The sequence below is a fragment of the Oryzias latipes genome, chromosome 5 (assembly GCF_053564925.1).
Source record: "Oryzias latipes strain Hd-rR chromosome 5, Olatipes_Hd-rR_3.1".
Taxonomy (NCBI): domain Eukaryota; kingdom Metazoa; phylum Chordata; class Actinopteri; order Beloniformes; family Adrianichthyidae; genus Oryzias; species Oryzias latipes.
In genome coordinates, this window is record NC_136241.1 from 21,964,315 (window position 1) to 21,980,349 (window position 16,035).

A 16,035-nucleotide genomic window follows, 5' to 3' on the forward strand; every position below is an offset into this window, starting at 1 on the left:
CAGTCAAAGATAATTTAAATAGAGCTGGTTTGTAAAATCATTTAAAAAAATGTGCTTCTTATTATACTTTTGTTTATAGTCTTTCTAACAGAGTTTTGGAGTTGATACAAAGGGACCAAACTCTCACTAGTGGGTGGTTTTTGAAAGAAACCAACTGGAGTCAAGACAGTTTACTAATTGACCTCTAGGTCACTTGCTACACAATAAATGTAATCATCCTATGGTCCAGCGTTAATTGGTCCAACTATGCAAATCAGTTTTTGAGTTGAGCAATGTTAAAAGGTGAGCGTCCTGATGGGCAGAAAGAAGAGTTCGACTGACGCATGGTTCTTCTATCAGTTGCACGAATCCCAAAGAAAACAAACCAAAATCTTATTGTTTATAAAATTGTGTTCTAAAAGGAAATCCAGACAAGAGGATGCTGTAGATTTAATTAGCAATTGGCAAATAAATTGTATATTTAGTCTTAAGTTCAATGTTATCTCAGATCACATTCATTAACCATTTAAACGAGGCTAACGGAGAAAGGACAGTTGAGGAGAAAGTTCAGGGAAAGCCTGTGTCACATGGAAGTAGGTACAGTTTAAAAACTGCTGTGAGGTTTGGGAGAAAGACCCCAAGTTTCCCCTAACTGACAGCTGACTGCAATACCTGTTAGCTTTGAATGTTGAAGTCTTCATTGGCTGTTTTCATTCTGCAGTAGAAACCTGGTGTGAGCCTCGTTATTTTGGTCTGCATTTTGTGAGGGGCAGAGTCACGGTTTCCATAATCTATAACTTCTACAAGGTCATGGGTGTGTTCCAGCTTCTGTGAGCTTCTCTCAGAGGAGACATTGTTTTGGGCGCATGCAATGGTTTCTGTGGTCCAGCTCTAAAGTCTCTGGACCTCAGCGGTATTTCACTCATAGACCTCTGCTCCTCATACTAGATTGTGGTGATATGTTTTTCTCTCCATCAAACTTTCCGTGTGAGAACTTCAGTCTCTTCTCGTTCTGATGTTTTACTACAGAACACGTTGAAAGCGTACCCCTGCGGTTCAGACCACACCCCCAGCCCCATGGCCAGTCGGGTCGCAGTAGAGGTGGAGACCATACTGGACAGCCCGTCCGCCCAACTCACTGCTGTGGCTGTGAGTGTGAGGCCGGGACACACCATCGCCTTCCTGGGAGACTCCAAAGGAAATCTGCACAAGGTACCAGTGTGATGGGGACCCTGGGTATGCAGGGGCAGGTTGTTCAAGGGGTCTATATCATGCAAAATCAACTTTTTTGTGGCGTTAAGTGTATTATAATGTTGAATCCTCACAAAACAACCCCAAAGCAGTGTTTTGATCCATTCATGCATTTATGAGTATTCCTCTAAAAACCTGCGCTCTCAGCCCCAGCTGCTCCCAATCCACAAAGACGAGGGGGTTTCTCACATTTATATGTATTAAAGTGAGGAACAGCCCCTTCCAGGAAGTGTCTGCTCTGCCAGCACCGCCCCCAGGCTAACACACACACACACACACACACACACACACACACACACACTTTATCTGTGAAGCTAGCTGTGATCAGCAAAACATTTTCCTTTTAGATGCACAATAGGCACTTCCATCTTTGCAAGAGTTTGGATGTTTTGTTTTTGTGGGCAGAGCACAGACACACTGCGAGGGTGTCACTATGTTCATGAAAAGGGGCGGCACCCAGAAGGAGCAAAAGACGATGCTTGAGAGATCCAGTCGTCTTACTTCCAGATAGGAAGCTGAGCTGCGAAGATAACTCATATTTCCTAAAATATATGTTCTTTAGTGTGCCAAAGGTAATATATTACCGTATATTTGAATATAGCTGACTCTGAAAGGCTTGAAATAGTGTGATATAGGCCCTTTTAAGTTTAAGAATGATTTGAGGCCTGCTGCTTCTCATGCAGCATTTCAGTTTTTAAACTCACTCCTCATAACCTAACTGGACATTTCTGAAGATGTCAAAGTGTAGATTTGGAAAAGGGGTTTTGGGGAATGTGCACACATGTATGTTTTCAGCTTCGGTAAGTGAAAATGACAACATCTCTGTCGATAACTTCACATCAATGTAGGTCATTAAAATTCTCGTTTCAGTGGTAAGGCCATGACTCCAAATCCTAAAACATTCTGGAGTTAGTGTTCCTTCTGATGGCAGTTTTGTAAATTCTGGTAGATTTGCAGGAAAAAAACTAAAAATGGGACAACTTTGTGTTCTTTGTGATCAAATGACTTCTGCAGACTTTGACATGAGTCAAGCTTTGTCACTAGATTCTGGTTTTAGTCTCCTTTCAGTTTACTGATACCATTTTGTTATACAGACTTGATTAAATAAACTAAGATTTACTTAAGTAATCGTCCCTTTCAGTCTGTTCACGGTGGTTATATAAATAAGTACTTAACATAAACATTCTTCTGCATGATTGTATTTCAATCAATTCTGAGTAATATCCAGCTTTTCTTAAGATGGTTTATACTTTCTTTAAGTATTTAAGTAGTGAGATTTTTCTTTTTTGCCTTTTCAGCATTTAATTAAAATTGTTACATGTATTATTTCTAACATTATTTTGTTTTATTTTAACCTTTTTATGCTATATTTTCTGAAAAATTTCTCTGAATTATACATTTTTACGCAGTGTTAAGTGTGCTGGCAGACGTTCTGCTGATGGTCTGGTGCTCACAGTTGCGTCTTTGTGTCATTTTGCAGCACAGTGAAGTACAGTTACATGTTACCATGCAGTTGCATCACCCAGCGCTGTGCATCAGTGTGGGTCTCAGAGAAGCCCTCACTGATGTCACCACTGACGTGCACGCTCAGCAGAGGCTCGCTCTCCACCCACAAGCCGGGAGTTTACTTTAAATTACAACAATTCAGAATCCATCAATTTGTTGGATTGTTGATCTGTTTGTGGAAACACAGCTGTTGGTGGTTTTGAGATGCAAACTTCTGTGTTGTCTTTAGGATAAAAACCTATTTCCTCGAGCTTCATTTTTCTCACCTGCTGCTGCTAAAACATTAAAAACTGTAAAAATGTGTCTAAGATTGGCTTTTACTTGTACATCCATCTTCTCATTCTGCTTAGTCCTCTGCAGAGTCACAGGAGCTCGTGCCAGCTACTTCAGGGTTAGAAGACACGCTGGAAGGGTCACCACTGCTTAGCTGGGCCTTACACTCACATCTAAGTGACCATGAATAAGAGTGACCAATAATGTTGACACAGGGATTATTGGCAAAATTGACAGAAAAGACTCCACTGGGATTCCAACCAGAACCAATTTTATAGTGAAGAAACATTCTAAACGGCACATACTCAGCTCTCTGCACTGTTGTCAGCTAGTATTTGTAACAGTTCCTTGAAGCAGAAACCTTTTTTAAGTTAAACCAGGTTTTGCTCTAATGACACTCTCCATCCCTTTAGAGAAGAAGTCTGCAACTTTAAAAAAAAAAAAGAGCCATTTGGTCCAGTTTCTTACAGACCGAAACCCAGCGAGACCCTCAACGTTTCGCTGCACAATTTTAGGAAAAATACACTTTGTTTTTGTGGACATTAAGCTATTACGTTTCTAAATATCTTCAATAATTGAATGATAACAGTTTTTTATTCTATTTTTAACTTAAGTTGTGACAGCAGCATATGCCTTTCAAAATAAAATTCACCCTGTGTCAAATAAGATCCTCTTATTGCAGCAGATTTCTTTGAAATCACATATGACCTTTTCTATTTAGATGACTTTAGTGCACTTTCATCTTTTTATCTCCTTTTACCATTGAATATAAACATGACAACAATGGTATAAAATCCAGTAAAAAAAAACCCTGTATGTGCTTTAAGCTCAGTCTGACAGTAAAATGAACCTTTTACCATCATTTTGCTCAATTATCTGAGATGTAAACATAAATGACAAAACTTAAGTAACTGAAACAAGAAATGAAAGACTCTGCATACGACTCCGGAGCCTCAGGTTGCAGACCTGTGCTCTAGATAAATCCAGAGTAACTTTTTTTAAACTCTTTTTCTGGCTTTCCTTTCATAGATTGAAGTCTTGGTGCTTTTAGAGCAGAACTACAAACTACAAAAACAGCCAGTTTTAGAGCACAACTTTGTTAATGTGCAGTTTCATTCAACTGTTGTGCGTCTCTGCTGCCTCTATGTGTAGCCTGTTGTGTCGCAGTTGTGACTTCTGCAGTAATCACTGAGTGACAGTGATGCTGTGAAGTGAAGATTCCACTCATGGAATGAGTTTAATCATCCATCCATGACTGTGACCTACATGTTTTTGACTTTTCTCTGATCTTTGAGAACTTTGTTGTAATATTTCAGTCTTTCTCAAAAACCTTTAAAAGCTCCTGTAATCTCTCAAAATACTTTTGAAGTTTGTCTTTGAACATTTCCAGCTTTTTTTTTACTCGTTTTTAAAGCCTGATCATCTTCAATGATGTGGAAACATCACTGGATTAAACTAAATGGTTATGAGAAAGTGAACGTGCTGAAAGTATCGGAAAAGTTTCTCTTTTTTAGTTGGAAAAGTTTGCTTGAAATCGTCATCAAGTTATAAAAGAAATTTAAAATCAAAATTTTGGCTTTTAATGAAGAATCTAAAGTATTTAAAAAATGTATTTTAGATTAACTTTCTAGTTTGTTCTATTTGAAGTTCAAACCATCTTTTAGAACTTTTTAAAAATGTCACAAGAGCAGGAATGTCTTAAATGATAAACGCGTTGATGCTGGAGCTGCTGTAAGACGGGAAGGATGCAGGAGGAAAACCTGTGCTGTACCTAGATGATTCCCTTCATCAGTGTGTCTGCATCACACTCAGATCTGTGAAGGCCAGGACGTGGTAGCACCAAACCACACGAGTCAAAACAACCAGCTTTGTTATTTCCTCGATCCGTCCTGTCAGCAGCAGCTGGACATGAACTGTGACGCAGCAGAAATCTTCCCGCCTCTCTGCTCCTTCACATTAAAAAAAATGTCTTCAGCGTGTCCTTTCCTGTGTTTGCTTCAAACATCTCCATGGAAACGTTCAATCCTGAAGAGTGCAAACAGTAATTATGTTTTTTTTTAACTGTTGAATGTTTCCAACTACTGCATCTACTCCCTCTGCTGGTGGAAACTGGAAGGAATGCAGAGGATGTGGTTTTGAATGCGGACAGTTTTAGTTTGCTTAAGGTTCTGCGGCCTGAAAACTCTTCCCTCACTGACTGTGGATGCAGTTTCTGCTTCAGAGACACAAGATAAGAAAATCCTCTGGTTCAAAATCCTCAGAGTTTATGCGCACAGCAGTTTCCTGTGGCGCTTATGGGGATGTTTGACAGTAAATACATCAGAGATTTTCCAAATTATGTTTCCAGGCTGACATGGAGCAGCTGCTGCAGCTAAACTCGTCCACCAACAGCTCCGGTTTTACATTTTTCCTTTCAAACCAGGATTTCCAATATTCCTGTCTGGATTTGTTCTTCCAGGAACTCAAACTGGATTTTCCAGTTTTTATTTCTTGGATTTTGGGGAAATCCAGACACATTGTTGCTCTGACATGTCTCCTCACAAAGTATAAACTCCAGTGATGATCAGCTTATCAGCTTGATGGTCCTGAAACTGCTGAGGCTTGTGGGTAAAACCAGAACAATCTAGAGTTCAGCTGCAGTTCAAAGCAGAAGCTGCGTTCAGATCCCCCAGTTCAGTTCTGGTAATCTTCTGATTGGATTGATGCCCATCAGCAGAACCTTTTTCATTCCAGGACAGGTTGGGGAGAATCAACATCATTGTTACCATATAATTTGGTTGTTTGTCTTTAAATACTATTTATTATGTTCTTTTTTTATGTTTTTACGTTGCATTTTTTTGGCCGCTGTCAATTACTGCTACCCAAAACAAACAAACAAAAAAAGTCAAATTTACTTTAAAAGCCCAAACGAAATGTGTTCTTGGATTCTCCGGGTGTTTTCTGTGTGCAGTTTTTCAAATCATACCAGAAAGTTCATGAACACGTTTTTGTTTTTGATATTTTTTTGCTGTTGCCTCATCCCTTATAAAACAGTTCAGATCTTCTCTATACATTTAACATATTGACTCCAAGAGAAGGACAAAAATGTTTATTTTGTATGTGATCATATCTGTGACAGTGTTGTGCGGATCTCCTCAGGTGTTCCTTGGGCCGCACGGCGAGGTGGAGGAGTACTCTGTCACGTCTGTGCAGAAGAACGCAGCCATCAGTTCAGACCTGATCCTGGACCAGAGTGAAGAGCATCTCTTCATCATGACGCACAGCATGGTACCAAGCCCCATCCAAATGAAAAGATCATTCTTAGTGTTTGTTCCATGAGGGCAGAAGGATTATTTGGACTTTCATTTTTTCATTGTCATTGTTGCTCTGGGGAATGTGGGCCATCTATTGTTTGTAATCAGATTTGGGGAGCTTAGTGGGGACAGTTTGCATGACTGAACACGAGGCTTTGTCCTGCTTCCAGTTGCAGAAGAGGCCGGTGGCTGAGTGCCAGCAGAACCCCGACTGTAACTCCTGCCTGCAGGCCCACGACCCGTACTGCGGCTGGTGTGTCCTGGAGGCGAGGTGAAGCACCGCAACTCTGTCAAAGACGCCGCCAGAGGCTCTTCAAAGCAGAGTTTCTCGTTTAAGTTAACATAAAAAACATTTGGGTTGCATTTTCACTACAGATGTAAAAGTTTATAAGTTAACAAAGTTCAAACTGTACCAGAAAGTTCAGAAGAAGTCTCATTTCCACAATCCAAGAAATTTTACCAAAAAAACCCTGAAATTTAAGTTAGAGTTCCTGTAATCTCCTTGCATTTATGTATCCCATCATCCCCCAGTGCATCAGTGTTTTGTTTATACTCCTGGTGTCTGGCTGCAGGTGTACGCTCCAGTCTCAGTGCAGTCGGGGGGGTCAGCCAGGTCAGTGGCTGTGGAGCTTCGACATGGAGCAGCACTGTCTGTACATCAGCGACTTAAACCCATCCAACGTCAGCAGGGAGGAGAGCAGGCCGGTGAGTCCTCTCTTTTTCTGCACAAACTGGAAATGAAAAGAAGCGCATTAGGATGATGGAGCACGTTTTGGTCCTCAGGTCTTCCTGTCTGTTCCTGGACTCCCCGTGTTAGACAAGGGGGAATCGTATTCCTGCTTCTTTCGGGACGTCAGGAGTCCCGCCGTCCTCACAGACCGCGGGATCAGCTGCCGCTCTCCTGACAGCAGCAGGATCCCTTCAGTGCCCCAGCGACAAGGTGAGTCCACTAAACCCAGTTCTAACGGGAACTAATGGGTTTAGGACCAGTTTTCAGGATTAGGACCATTTTGCCCTTGAATCTGTTTCACCCGCACATTTATATCATGATCTATGAACTTTATTGAGATAAAAACTGAAGCAATAAGAGAAGGTCTCCAATTTTGTGACTCCACAAAGGGAACCTGGTTACTAAACCTCGGTTCCTATGTTCCGATGGATTTTCTTGGATCAGCTGAGTGACAGAACCCTAGTTTTGAACCTGTTGTTGCATTTCCATGTTAACAAAGCCTTCATAATTCTTCCACAACTTTCCCGTTTTTAAAACTGTTATTCACAGATGCAGAGGAAGGTAAAAGAACATTTCCCAAATCGTTTAACTGATTTTGTATTTTCCAGAAAAAAATTTGGTTTTGAAATCAAATCGAAAATAAAAATCAAATACTGGTAACCATAAACTTCAAATGAGTTGCTGCAGTGAAGACGAGGTTTTATCAAGAACAATTGATTTATTTGATTTTAAATCTGGAAACTGAAGTTGCTGAAGTTTTTCAGTTACTAACTTCAAGAACTTCTGAGCAACTTTGTTGTTCAGCTTTATCCATTCGTTTTAATTGTTGGTTGTGATCAGCTGGGATCAGATGCGTAAGAACAAAATGTTTCCAATGGAAAAATTTCGTTTGGAATTTTATTTTGTGGAATCCGTTGTGATCGGCGTCCTGCTTTGTTTGTCTGTAGACGTCCTGCAGGCTCAACCTTCGTTCTCGTTCGTCTACAGATTTTGTTGTCGTTACCTTGTCTCTGCGGTTTGGGGACGTTGTCGTCGCAGCGAAAGACTTCACCTTCTTCGACTGCACAGCTGTGAAGCAGCTGTCAGGAAGCCAACCGTGAGTTTCTCCTCTGTAACTCTTTATCCTGGTCCTACTACCTGGATCAGGTGTATCCAGCAAATCAATGATGCCTAATGGGTTTGTTTTTTGTCTTTACTAACATCCTCCTTTCAGATTTACAGCCTACACTTTTTCAGTGAAAGGTTTCATGTTCTTGAAAAACAGTTGTTTCCATCTCTGACACATTTGTATGTGTTCTTTTCTGTGTGTTTAGTTGTCACAGATGTGTTTTGAGCAGATGGGGCTGTAACTGGTGCGTTCACCAGCACTCGTGCACACACAAGTCTGTCTGTGGGGAGGGCGTGATCATCTACAACCAACACGTAAGTCCCAGAATCACAGGACGCTGTGGGATCTGCGGGCCTTTGAACACATTCTCTCCTTAAAATGCTGTGTTTGTTCAATACATACACGTTCCTGAGCTCTAGGCTTTAGAGACAAAGATCACAGCAGAGATTTCCCTCATAAATAACTCCCTGGAGTCAAACTGGACACTTGCTGTTTTTGGCGTTTTGCGCCGGAATGAAGCGTGGCACTTCAGCTCGTCATCCTGAACCTGGAAAACATGCACTTCCCCCAAAGTTTAGGCTCCTTCACGTTCTTCCTCCAAAAAAAACCCTCAGTCGTTTGTTTGTTCTTTTTACTACATAAGGAAACCTCATTACATTTGTTTACATTTGAATCAAACTAACCTTTTTTTACTTGATATACAACATTGTATTTGTATTGAATATCTTTTTCTTTACAAAGTTTCTAAGACATTACCTGTTCAGTCATTTATCCTTAAATCTAGTGTAAAGGGTGATTTTGACCGAAAAATAGACAAATATAATCACTGAGATTTATAATCTTTGCAGTGAAAGTAGATCATTGTCAGTTTGGCTTTTTGTTGTCTTATGTCAAATTCATCATTTAACCCATCCATCCTTTTTTTGTTAAATAATAGTCATCCAACAGACTTGCAATGAGATGACACAAGAAAAGCTACACATTTAGGAATACATTTGGTGCATTTTATTTAGCCACTTTAGTCTTGTAACACTGGCTTGAGCATAATGAGCAGAAAAAACAGACCTTATGATCAGGATGGTCAACTATTTTATTTAACATTATTGTTTGTCTAACTTCATCTTTTTTATAATTTATCATTAATTTGTTTGTCCAAAAATACATTTAGTAAATAGATTTATCATTTTAACTCGATTTTGCTTTATTTTTTATTAAGTTATTGTTTCCTCTCCCCTTGTTCCCCCCCACCACCTTTATGTTTCCATCAGTTCAAACTCCCCACCTCCCCTCCTCCCACAGCCAAACCCGCTAAAGTCATAACAACAGGCCCTGTCACCACAGCAACAAGCCCACCAGTGCCCACCACAGCCTTCATCCCTGAGCTAACCACGCTGCCCCCTCCTCTGCCCCCCGGGCGCTCCAGTCTTCCTCCACCTGTCACAGCTGCACCACCCTCTGTCATCACAGGGGGCAGTGTTGTTGTCGCTGATGAACTCGTAGTTGTCACTCAGAGCAGCCCTGCTGACACTCCCGGTGTCGTGATGGTAACAACAGAGGTGGCTCGGCCCAGCGACGGACTGAGTGGAGATGTTGACCCCACTACAATGCCGGGGGCCACCTCCACCAGCCTCCCAATGACAACCCGCTCTGTGGAAGAGGCTCCCCTCACCCCATCACCCCCTGAGCCTGCAGGGCCAGCGGAAAACGATACGTTTTTAGCCCCAACCGTACTGTCCGGTGATGGGGAAGTGGACCCCGGACTGCCCTCCTACCCTCAGCCAGTGGACTTAGAAGCAGAACTGGAACTGGACTACCAGAACGACCCGGATGATACTTTCCTCCCGGTGAGTTAAGCTCCGCCCTCTTCTGTCATTCTTCTTCAGCCCTTGCTTCAGTGGACTCCAATCACAGAACTTTCCCATTCTGCTGTTGGGCAAACAGGAAGTCCCGCCCCCTGTGGGAAACCGTTTCTGCCTGATGGATAACACCTTTGAACTCTAAACAACATCTTGGCTTCATCAGGCTTCCTTTCTCCTCCTCTTCCAATGTTTGCTTTCAGATGTTGTTCTGTGCTTGACTGAGTCTTTCCTCTTTATTTATTTGTGGTCTGTTATTGAAACTTCTTCATCTCTCAAAGTGGGATCACAGTTCATCAGGTAAAATGTTAGTTAATGTAAAGATGTTTATCTGTTCTGTGTGAAATCTGTCTGTAACATTTCAGATCTAACAGGGAGGGCTTTCATTTCTCAACAACTTGAAAAGAACTGCTGGGACTAAATGCTGCAGTGTGAACGCCCTGTGTGTTTAAAGCTAAAAAAGAGTTTAGGAGTCACTTCCATCTGAAGTTGTGGTCTTCAGGGATGTTCCTTTTTAATTAATTTGAATCCTGCTATTCAATAAAAAGGGCAGATAATTTCTACTTGATAAAGTATTGAGGAGAGGATGAAGCTGCACCAGAACAAAGGTTTTGTAAGATGAAGATGATGATTGGTTCGATTCAAACAAACTGTCTTTAAATAAAAATAAAACCAAGTACATTATATTTGGCTATAGAAAACGGGAAAACATCTCTGAGTTAAAAATTGAGGATGTTGTTCTTGAAAGAGTAAATGAAATAAAATTTCTGGGAGTAATTTTGAATCATACATTATCATGGAAACCACACATAACTTATGTTCTCTCTAAATTGTCCAAATCATTAGCCATTCTACATAAAGTCAAATATTTTTTAAACACAGCTACATTGTATATTCTGTATTGTTCCCTCATAATTCCTTATTTGACCTATTGTTTAGAAATCTGGGGGCATAGTTACAAGTCAAATACAAAACATATTTTTATTCTGCAAAAAAAGCAATTAGAATTGTAAATCACTCTTCATCCAATCAATCCACAAAACAAATATTTCCTAAATTAAGGGCAATAAATTTTTTTTGATTTAGTTGATCTTAGTACTGGAATTTTTATGTTTAAAGTTAAAAAACAATGTGTACCTGCCAAAATACTGAGTTTGTTCTAAATAAAAGTTAATAATTATGATTTTCGAGGTAAAGATATGTTTAAAAAGAAAGTGGTCAGAACTAATGCATTAAGGAATTGTATTTTTGTTCAGGGGGTCAACACGTGGAATTTATTATCAGACGAACTGAAAAATGCAAAATCCAAACTTCACTTTAAGAAAATGTATAAAGTTAAAATGTTTCAAAAATACCTTCTGGACTGAGAGACTTTGGTGGTTGTGAGGTCATTTTGAGAAGTGTTTGTTTTGTTTTTTTCCTCTTCTTTTTTCCTTTTCTGATTTAAGGTTCTAACAATTTGTAGGTAGATGTGATGTTTGTATTCAGGGTTGGGGAAATAAGCCTTGGCTTCACCCAACACCTTTTTTGGTTAATTTTGTTCAATGTTTATGCTATTTTTTTATTTTATTTTATTTTTTTCCCAATGTTTATGTTGACATTGATCAGTGTCAATGTTTATGTTGATGTTTTTAAGTTTGTTTGTTTAACATAACCGAAATAAATGTTTCTCACATTCCCATGCTGCCCCTCAGGGTGATGAAGGCTCCTTCATCAGCTGGGGCTCCTCAGCGTGTCCGTGCGTTGAAAAGGTACTGGGGTCGTCTCTGCTGCCTGTTCACGTGGAGAAGAAGATCACGTTACTGGCACGCAATCTGCATCTCTACCAGGTAAGTGCAGACCTTTAAGCCATGCGCCTGTCTGTGTTTAGACGTGAGAAATGTTTATGTTTGTGTGTGTTCAGGACACAATGCTGGAGTACGAGTGTGTGCTGATCATTGAGGGTCAGACGGTGGTTGTTGACGCCTTTGTTGAGGCCGACTACGTGAATCCCTCCAGCTTCTTCATCACCTGTCAGCAGCACAAGGTTTGAGGAGCTGGCATGTTGTTCTGGCTCTGTCCACCAGGGTACCATTGAACCCCAATTTAAACCAGATAAACTGGAGTTTCTGTGAGGTTCCACTCACACTTTTCCTTTTTGTTTATTCACCCGAAATGTTTTAAGGCCCACTACACACTTTCTACACTTTTCTCAGACAAATATGAACATTTTTACACGTTTCTCTCTTATTTGAACTTTCAAAGCTCAAACCTTTGTAGAAAAATAAATCCAGCATTAAGAAAAAAAACAAAGATCTGCTCTCGATTGGAGATTTATGTCGATTTTGAGAGCTGCTCATACCACAGACACAGCATAGAGGAGATTGATTAACAAGGTCTCCAGCCAATCACGGCGCAGAACACAGCGCACCGTTTAAAGAAGAGGCATGCAAAATTCCACAGAAAGAAAGCAAAACAGCAAGACTGTGAAAGGTAAACCGGGATATAGCAAGGAAACACTGTATCTAAAAAGTAAAGTACCGTAATACATGTATGAGACACAATCTACCCACAGGAAGGCTTGTAAGGGATAGGTGCAGTGAGATTTGGGAGCCAGTTGAAGGCAGATGCCTCAATGGTGGGGTAAGAGAAAGTTTAAGGGGGCTATTTTTCTTCAGAGTAGAGCATCTGTTAATGTGTTTTCTGCTCATGTGAAATTGTCAACAGAAACTTGAAGCTCCTGATTCTCTCCAGCCTGTCTCCAGAGAGAGAAAAAAGGGTGACAACCATCTTTTTGTAGTCCAAAATGAGTCCTTATGTCCTCTGGCTGTTGTTTTAAACCTCTGCTCTGTAAGGGGCCCCTTCCTCCACCGTGATGCTAATTGTTGTATCATCTGCAAATTAAATGATACAGTAGTAAACCAGGATGACATCATAAAACAGCAACTCACAGTTCTTGGATCATGAATTAACTTTGAAACAGCAGTTTCACTGGAGGGAGACAGATTGGGGTTAAAAATGTTTTAGATATTTATTACAGACAGATAAATTGTCAGAGTTTATAGAAATTCTTCCCTCAGTAAACTCAGTATGATCTCAAAAATCTACTATTGATTGAGGCGAAATTGGTGTTTTATTATTGTAAAACTCAAGTATTTCTGTCCCTAAAGGTCAGATTTTCTAAAAGTGCTCAAAGTCTTTTTTTACTTAATCTAATCTGAATGAAAGTTAAGATGTTGGATTAGATTAAGCAAATTGCTGCAGTGGGAATCTGCCATTGGAATAAATCCTGTTAGGATTTTTTCTGTGCAAATGTCCATCGCTGATGATCAGCTTTAATCCAGGGAGTCAAACCCTTTTCCTTAGCATTGATGTCTGAATGAAAATTGTTTTTATTTGCTGCTGCAGTTAACGTACTCCGCTCCTGTGGAGGAGTACAAAGCCATGGTGTATGTGAAGAGGAGGAACACTTTTCACGTGGACAGCTCTCCGGATTTGTACGGTGAGCTCTTCAGATCGGGACTTTTCCTGTCAGAGGTTGTGGCTGTAGCATTAAAAGCTTGTTTTTCCTGTCCTCAGTAACTCTGTACAGCTGCTCTGTGGGCCGATCAGACTGCAGTCGCTGTCGCACAGCGGACCCAAAGTACAGCTGTGTGTGGTGTGGGGGGGCTCAGCCCAGTTGCTTGTATTCAAAGTCATGCAGTGCAGCTGCAGAGACATGTCCCGCCCCTGTCATCCACTCGGTGAGTCATGAGCTTCAATTCATTTTTGTTTTTTTGGGTTGAAATAAACCCATTTCCGATTGGGAAAGATGCTGATGTGGACTAGGATCAATCAGGTTGTCAGGTTGCTGACATTATTGAAAGCAAAGCCGCACATTGGGTTCTTCAGTTCCTGCAAGGCTCCTCTTTTCGTCCCTTCAGTTTGAGCCACTGTCTGGTCTGCTGGAGGGAGGAACCCTGGTCACCATCTCGGGCTCCAACCTGGGCCAGAAGCCCACAGACGTCCTGGACTCTGTGTTGGTGGCAGGGGAACCCTGCACTGTCATCCCAGAACTGTACCAAGTCTCTTCCAGGTACGCAGCCAGCAGTTTCAGAGGTTTACATGAACATTTTTTAAGAATTAGAAACTCTGTTGGCATCAGTAGAAAACACACAGGCGGCTGTTCATCCTGTAGGATCGTGTGCAGAACCAAACCCAGTCAAGGAGAGAAGGTGGGATATGTTTCGGTGTGGGTGAACGGAGGAGAGCGCAGCCTGTCCTCGCAGACCTTCAGCTACCAGGTTTGTCAGATTAAAAGGGGCATCTGCTGATCTATTTTGTAAAAGCGTTCACAATGGTCTTTTCAGTTTTTAGTTAAAGTTAAAGTTTTTTAGGACATAGTGTTTGCAGAGCTGCAATGGTTCTGAGAAAGGGTGTCAAACATACGGCCGGCATGCTGTGTCCGGCCCACAAAATGGTTTAATCCGGCCCAGTCATGAAGAGTAAAAATTATAAGGATGTTTTTTTTAAAAAAAAGCACGTTTCTAGTCCATTCCTGTGGAGAGTATGTAATGTTTTTTAAAAGAAATAACCAAAATGCGCAATCCCGCCACTAGGGGGAGCATAGGAAAAGCAAAACAGGTGAAACAGCATATCTCTGCATGTGCCATAAGCAAAACCTAACAGCTCTGCGTCTGTGTAAGATCTAGTTTGGTTCCTCGTGAGCCCCACCGCTTTTGCAATGCTATAAGACTGATCAGTAGTGACTCCCTAATGACCAAAATGTTGTCAAAAAGAAAAAAAAGGTTGAAGTGGAGTGCTGAGCTTTCCAGGAAAATTGACAAAGTTTTATTTATGTAAAGAACAGTTTAACCATAAGCAGGGGCAGTTAAGAAAAGAGAAGACTTACCAACTATTAGCTGGACTGATAAACAACCGTCTGCATTTTCCGCAGCCGTGACACCAGTGATGGAGCAGTGACACCTAGCTACCTTATTGCAAATAAGTTGGAGCAAACATCCAAACCATTTTCGAATAGTGAACTTATTGAAAAAGGCTGAAGGCTGCAAAAGTCTTGTGCCCAAAAAAGCAGTCAACCTTTGCTAGCATGAGTCTGTCAAGGATTTTGATTACAGATACAGCATCTCTGAGGAGACTTGGGCGGCCAAATGAAGGAATCCAGTCATTTATTGCATTTTTGGTCACATTTTTGGATACAGATATTGCACAACTGTGCATATTTATTAGAGGTGTTAAGGAAACGTCACAGTAGAGTTTCTTGAGTTGATGGACACAACAACAGCTGTTGACATAGTCAGCTCTGTAGTTATTGCACCAGACTATGTTGGAGTGAACTGGTCACATGGTGTCAGTCTGGTCACTGATGGCGCTCCATCAAAGGTCAGGAAGAAGGCAGGTGTTGCTACAAAATTCAGGCAGCAAACCAGGAAAAGATTCTTGAATATTTCATTGTGTGTTGCACACTTGAATGACGGTAAATGGGTTTCTGCACAGGATTTGAATCCTGTTATTGATGGCCGAGTGAAGTTTCAGGAGAGAAAGGGAGTTTAACTCCAAATTCTTATATTCACAAATGTTTGCAAGTTTAGCTTACTGGTAGTTTAATTTTTCATTGAGTTGCACATTTAGATTTTAGGAAGGTGTTTCATTTTTTTCCGTAGCCCGTCTTGAGTTTATTATTTGGATTGCTTCAGTGTCAGATATAAATTTTTCAGTCCTTAAAAAATTGAATACACCAATTTTTTAAAAGTGAAATGCATTTTATTTGAGATCCATTGGCCTCTGCAAATGAATGTATAATAATAAGTGATTAGACTACAATGTTGGCATTTTTTCAGTAAAAAAATAAAAAACCTGTTTTTTGCTTTTATGTTACTGGTCCGGCCCACTTGGGATCAGAAGCCTTGAATGTGGCCCCCGAAACAAAATGAGTTTGACACCCCTGTTCTAGAGCAAAGAACATCACGTGTAATGTCAACGTTTGCCTGTAGGGGCAGCATTACGTCCCTTTTTCTTCCCCAATAAAGGATTGTAGTGAAATCAGGGATATTTATTGAA

General features: G+C 40.8%; 1 protein-coding gene across 4 annotated transcripts in view; it reads left to right on the top strand.

The window, feature by feature from the left end:
* plxnb1b (plexin b1b) overlaps positions 1–16,035 on the top strand; it is a 64,638-nt gene that overhangs the window by 37,529 nt on the left and 11,074 nt on the right. For all 4 annotated transcript variants that reach the window (XM_011475201.4, XM_078947483.1, XM_011475203.4 and 1 more), the window contains exons 4-17: positions 1,009–1,191; positions 6,148–6,276; positions 6,473–6,573; positions 6,875–7,007; positions 7,086–7,242; positions 8,020–8,128; positions 8,346–8,454; positions 9,409–9,984; positions 11,691–11,825; positions 11,900–12,022; positions 13,384–13,477; positions 13,555–13,718; positions 13,899–14,050; positions 14,153–14,258. In XM_011475201.4, coding sequence (XP_011473503.1) covers positions 1,009–1,191; positions 6,148–6,276; positions 6,473–6,573; positions 6,875–7,007; positions 7,086–7,242; positions 8,020–8,128; positions 8,346–8,454; positions 9,409–9,984; positions 11,691–11,825; positions 11,900–12,022; positions 13,384–13,477; positions 13,555–13,718; positions 13,899–14,050; positions 14,153–14,258 — 2,271 coding nt within the window. The remainder of the gene's footprint in view (positions 1–1,008; positions 1,192–6,147; positions 6,277–6,472; positions 6,574–6,874; positions 7,008–7,085; positions 7,243–8,019; positions 8,129–8,345; positions 8,455–9,408; positions 9,985–11,690; positions 11,826–11,899; positions 12,023–13,383; positions 13,478–13,554; positions 13,719–13,898; positions 14,051–14,152; positions 14,259–16,035) is intronic.